At 33.4% G+C, this 6,445-nt stretch overlaps 1 protein-coding gene across 1 annotated transcript; it reads left to right on the top strand.

Moving 5' to 3' along the window:
- Positions 1-3,922: 3,922 nt before the first annotated feature.
- Positions 3,923-6,038, top strand: LOC115712175 (protein HYPER-SENSITIVITY-RELATED 4). Its single transcript, XM_030640425.2, has 2 exons — positions 3,923-5,163; positions 5,257-6,038. The coding sequence occupies exons 1-2, from the start codon at positions 4,186-4,188 to the stop codon at positions 5,728-5,730; spliced, it is 1,452 nt and encodes a 483-aa protein (XP_030496285.2). The 5' UTR covers positions 3,923-4,185; the 3' UTR covers positions 5,731-6,038.
- The last annotated feature ends 407 nt before the right edge of the window (positions 6,039-6,445 follow it).

Here is a 6,445-nt window from a genome sequence, read left to right on the forward strand (position 1 = left end):
TCATTCATGACCAAGATAGCATGTGTGGCAAGATACCAACACCAAATTGACGTGGCAACATCTCTAATCATGCCCCATGCGATACTGTCTGAACAATCTCCCTCATGGTCCAAGGACTTCCATACGTCCATGGTCCAATCCTCAAGGCACCATGCCTCCACGCATGTTGACAGGCCCTCAAGACAAGCCACCAAACTAGTAGCATACATCAGACCTCTGTCTCTTTCTAGCATAGTGCATCTGTTCCATGCACATATGCAAAACTAACCCACGAATAACTATCCGTGTATTATCTCGTGTTAACACTTGTGATCAAGGCGCACCACAAGGTCTCTCGGAGGATTAGGCCACGTTCCATGAAAGCGACATATTGTAAAGCCAATAAAAACATACCAGCTAACCTCTGGCGACATCTCTAGATGCACTACCGGGTCGGCCCGATAGTGGCCATGAGTATTCCGACTCACAGAGACATATGAGTCCTCTTGTGGTCCTCATATGCCCGCCCTACTAGTCATGTTGACTAGTAGTAACTCACTTAGCACCAAGATGTCAGGGGTGTTGGAGAGCTGACACCATATTCTCCACCCTTAAGGAGCATTCTAAGATTTTAGTCTTCTACTAAGAACATATATGATTTTTGCTCTATAGACATACGATCATCAACATATACCAATTCTCAGAGTTTCTTAAATTGTATTGCGTCATTGTATTCCTAGACCCAAATAAGTGATGAATACCAAGTCTTGTCCCAATCCAGACAATATTGAAGATATTTACGAAAATGACATTGTCGTACAAACTAAGAATCGGCATGCACACTAACATGCGACACCACTTGACCACCTCGTGGGCATCACCTAGCTTGTATCCTATCATCTTGGTCGGCACGCTACACATGACAAGCCTGAAAGCAGGACACGTTAGCACAGATAGATTAGCTCGAAAGAGTGACACATTACAAAGTCCAATAATTTAATAATTGCAATAAGCTTAATAATAATAATAATAATAATAATAATAATAATAATAATAATAATAATAATAATAATAATAATAATAATAATATATTTATTTATAGTGATAGTAATATCAAAATTCTAACAATTCTAATAATTTTTTATATAATGGTGTATAACTATTATTGAAAAAAAGATGTAAAAGTAATTAAAACTATAAAATACACATATATTTAAGTAATTAGCTCATCAATCGTAATAAAGATGTAAAAATATAGAACACGAATTTGAGCCCATTTATGAAAACGAGTCGACTCTAATAAAAGACGACACGAATGATACGACCCATATTTTTTATAGCACAACATAATATAACCCATATTTTATTATAGCACAACACGATACAACTCATATTTTTTAAGGCCCAACACGACACGACTCGTATTTTAAAAAACCCAAAAAAACAAATTAGGCTAGCACAACACGCATTTATTTACAACTCTACCCTTATTCATGCAATATAGATGAGAACTTCCTACAATCTCTCTACTTTATCATTAAAAATATCTCATCAAAACTCTATTTTTTCTATTTTATCTCACACATTTATATTACATCATACGTCAATTTATTTATACTTTTTTTCCATATCATTTAAAATATATTTATACCAACAATAATAAAAAAATTTATATTACATAATATTTATTTAATTTTACACCTTTTTTTTTGGATTTTAATTTTACTTTCAGCCTAATTTGGCAAGAGGTGGCAGGAGCGCAACGATCTAGCCCAAACAAACCTACTTAAACAACCTACCTAAAGGCTTGGCCCGGTCTGAAGGAAGAAGAAAGTAGAAGAAAGAGTAGAAAGATAGGGTTTCCATCGATTAGTCAAGCAAAGCTAACCGAAGTGAAGGTATTCATTCAAGCAGTAATGGCATACCGATACAAACTCCTTCCGACTTCGACGAAGCAGATAGAGAAAATAAGGTTGTTCTCGGGCGAAAGCTTGTCTCTATACTTTCAGCAACTGAACGGTTGATGCTTTGGCTGAACGCCTACGTCAGCTATGGAAGATGAGCACTTTTAGTCAGCGTTGGTGAATGGAAGCAAGAAAGAAGCGGCTCTTCCCACGGCGGAGTCACCATTGACTCTATTTATTATTATGGTAAATTAGTGTATCAAGATGTCAATCTGAGGCAGGATCTGTCTCGAAAACTATTCCCGATCTCCTATATCATAAAAATATTAAACAACTAGTAAGCACTAAAACTTATAAATCTCACATTTAACTAAGCAGTATTCATAACTAAATTTTTAAGCTATTTTAATTTATCTAATGAATATAATTTTTTAACATTTTTTCATAATTCTTAGCTAAACTTTTACCTTTCCATTTTACATTAGTTGGGAGTGCATTTATATATTTTAATTTAATAATTGTTTTAAAAAAACAATTGACCATTAAAGAGTATTAGGTATCTTAAGGTACCCAACACCATACTGATGTGACACATTGGAAGTGGTTAACAATTTTTTATGTTATTTATATAATAAAAATATGTTAAATTCGATATTAAATTAAACTAATAAAAATATCCCACTTATGTTTAACTTTAAGGTAACTTTAGCATTTCTCATTATTAAAGTAACACTGAGAACTAAATGCACTTTCACTTAGAGCATTGTTATTTAGAACATTTTAAGATGTCAAACACCACATTGTGGCGCTCTATAATTAGTTAATAATTTATATTATTTATTAAATTAAAATATGTAAGACTCGAACTTTCAAAAAAATATATTTAGAACCCGACATTAAAATGTACCAACAAAGTTGGCCCAAGAATTTTAGAGCTTGGGCCATTACACAATAGGCAAAATTTTTTTTTATTATTATTATACATACATAAATTGAATATTTAGAATGTATCTTAAAATAATTCGTAAAAAGAATGTGGTATAATGCACATTTTTTTAGGGAAATTTATATGGTAAACTGATTTTTACTATTTTTTTTCAAAAATATTGCTAGGTAGTATTTTTACTTTTTTATTGTGTATTTTTATAAGTTTCATACTGCAGTATACTGTGTTTATTCTTTTGTTTTTTTATTTGTTTTAGTGTTGTTTTACGGTTGTTTTCCACAATTTATTTTTTTAACGTCGATTTCATTGTTCTTGTTCCATCTTGCTGGAATTAATGATTATTTTTTGGGTGTTCTCTTGGTGTTGTGGTGGTTCTATCCGTGAGTGTGGAAGATGGAGGCTATAAAATACATTTCTTCTTCCTTCTCTATGGTTATTTTGTGATTTTTTTTTTATTTTGGTTCTCCAAAAAATACATTTGACGAGCTCACTAGAAAAAAAGTTTTGAGGTGTGTGGTTCTTTTATGTTTTCTAAGTGGTTATATCTGCTTATTGTTTTACATTTATTTTTGTGTTATTTTAGTAGTTTTTTTGTTCTAATTTTTTAAGATTGGACTTGCAAATATAACTGTTATTGCATTGGGTATTGAAGTTGTGCATAATATTTTTTAGTTTCTTTTAATCATGTTTTCTTTTCTTTTGTTTGATTTATTTTAGTGTTGTTTTACAGTTGTTTTGTCATGCTTATTTATTTGGCGTCGATTTCACTAGGTTTTTTCTCAATCTCACCGGAACTAATGGTTATTGTTCTGGTATTTCTGTGGTGGTGGTTCTGTCTGTGGGTGTGGAAGATGGAGGCCTCATTTTTTTTTTTTTTGTGTTTACAGTATAAAAGAAAAAAAAATTGGCCAAAACAGTATAAAAATAATTTCTACCCTGTAAATTTTTAGTGTTGTTTTACGGTTGTTTTTTGTGGTATTTTTGTAAAGATTAGGCGTGAGTATTTTTGTAAATTTTCCTATATAAATGCCCAATTTTAAACTTTGGTTCAATGCCTCCAAAATGCTTTGGCCACCCTAACATATGTGCAAATAGAATGTTGGAATTCATTGAAAGAAATGTAGCTTTGGGCACACGTTACTTGCTCATCAATTTACAATTTTATTATGTCAAATTGAAAGTTGACATGACCACTATATACTCAATAATATGCCATAAACAAATCGAATTCACCATTAATTTTCTTTGGGAATCTTCACACATGTTATCTCATCATCATATTCATACTATATATCTATATAATGGAAAGCACCTACTCCAATTCATCCATTACTCTCTCTCTCAATTTTCTCATCAATGGCTGAAACCAATAATCTCGGCAAAGCCAAGATGATTTTTTCAACGGCGGCTTCAATGGCCGCCACGGCTATGGTGGTACGATCTTTTATGAATGATTTCCTACCCCATCAATTCCAAGACCTCATATTCTCACGCATTGGCAATTTCTTTAATCGATTTTCGTCTCAGATGACTATGGTGATCGAAGAGTTCGATGGTTTCGTCAACAACGAAATCTACGAGGCTGCGGAGGTTTACCTGAGTGAGAAAATCTCTCCATCGACTCAGAGACTCAAAGTGAGTAAACCAGTGAAGGAGAAGAATTTCACTATCGCCATGGAAAGAGGCGAAACCATTGTTGATTTCTTTAATGGAATCAAATTCACATGGGTTTTGGTCTGTACACAATCCGAATCCCAAAATTTCAACAATATGAATTCCACGATTCGATCTGAAGTACGATCGTTCGAGCTTAGATTTCATAAGAAACATTTGAATTTGGTTATCAAATCTTATTTGCCCCAAATTATTACTGAATCAAAAATAGCCAAACAGGATAAGAAAACCCTCAAAATCTTTACGATTGACAATACTTACGCAAATCTCGCCGATATTTGGATGCCAACGAATCTGGACCATCCATCGAATTTTGATACTCTGGCTCTGGATTCGGAGATGAAGAACTTCATTATTAATGATCTTCAGAAGTTTTTGAAGAGAAAAGATTATTATAGAAAAGTTGGGAAAGCTTGGAAGAGAGGTTACTTGTTGTACGGGCCACCTGGGACTGGTAAATCGAGCTTGATTGCTTCCATGGCTAACTATTTGAATTTTGATGTGTATGATTTGGAGCTTTCGAAGCTCAATAACGATTCTGATCTTAGGAGAGTGCTCGTTGCAATGGCGAACAGATCGATATTGGTGATTGAAGATATCGATTGTTCTATCAATTTCGAAGATCGAAACAGGGCTGTAACAGAGTGTGAAGAGAATAAGGTTCGATTCCTTAGTACTAATCTTAATTAAGTGTTCTTTTCTATAAACACTAAACCTTAGTATTAATCTAAATTTTATGATAATTGTGTACAGGTGACTTTGTCTGGTTTGTTAAATTTCACAGATGGACTATGGTCATGTTGTGGGGACGAGCGTATTATAATATTTACTACTAATCACAAAGAGAGACTCGACCCGGCACTGGTGCGGCCGGGTCGCATGGATGTTCACATCCACATGTCTTACTGCACCCCTGATGGGTTCAAGTTGCTCGCCTCGAATTACCTCGGCATTAAACACCATGTGTTGTTTGAGGCGATCGAACAGCAACTTAAACCCACTGAAGTTACCCCTGCTGAAGTAGCAGAGGTGCTTATGAAGAGTGACAATAACCCTGGAGTTGCTTTAGAAGGTGTTATTGAATTTCTCAAAGTGAAGAGAAAGGAAAATGAAGAAGCTAAGTTGAAGAAAGAAAAAGAAGAGGACAAACCGATAGAGAAGGAATTAGATGAAGGAAATAATTCTACAAAGTTTAAATTATTTTGGCCTGTCCCGGCCAAAAATTAAAAATTATTTTGAAAAAGTACATAATTTTTTTTCATAATTTTCAAAAATACCATATATTTTTAGAACCACCTGGACAATTGATGTAGTAATCCCATGCTGGAAAGTTGGAGGTCATGGGTTCTAAAAAGAAGTGGTCTTGAATGTGAATGTTCTACCTGCGAATGACAAAAGGAAAAAACTGTAAAATAGGGAGGGGTAAATTGTAAAAAATATAATTCTAAGGGCAAATAAAAAAAAATAAGCAAGTAATAGCTTCCATAGTTAATCAATAAAAATTCAAATTCTATCAAAATCATTTTTATTTTTAATATTTAAAGTTTATCTTTTGTCTCATTAACAAAAAAACAGAGTATGCCTCCCACAACTTTAATTCTGAGTCATTACTGGTACTAATACTAGTCCCCTCACATTTTTCTTAAAATAAAATGCTGAAGTTGTTGAAGAGGTTGTAAAGGGTGACTACCTTGTAAGGCATTGTTGATTTGGTGGGAAAACCAAGTGGAGAAGAACTATGTAGGCTATGGTAAGTTGATGAGAAAGAAGAAAAATGTATGAAATATAGGAATTACGAACAATCATTTCTTTTACAGCTAACATTGCATAAAAAGTGTAATAAACAACTTTATTACACAGCTCAACATGCACTTATTAATTCGGATTAATCTGTGAAAGTAAATATCAATTACTTGTTAATTTTCTATGATTATGAGCTAAC

The sequence above is a fragment of the Cannabis sativa genome, chromosome 4 (genome assembly GCF_029168945.1).
Source record: "Cannabis sativa cultivar Pink pepper isolate KNU-18-1 chromosome 4, ASM2916894v1, whole genome shotgun sequence".
Lineage (NCBI taxonomy): Eukaryota > Viridiplantae > Streptophyta > Magnoliopsida > Rosales > Cannabaceae > Cannabis > Cannabis sativa.

Coding starts and splice junctions, on each gene's coding strand:
- LOC115712175 (XM_030640425.2), top strand. CDS start 4,186: ATGGCTGAAACCAATAATCTCGGCAAAGCCAAGATGATTTTTTCAACG. Junction 5,164..5,256: donor CAGAGTGTGAAGAGAATAAG/GTTCGATTCCTT, acceptor AATTGTGTACAG/GTGACTTTGTCTGGTTTGTT.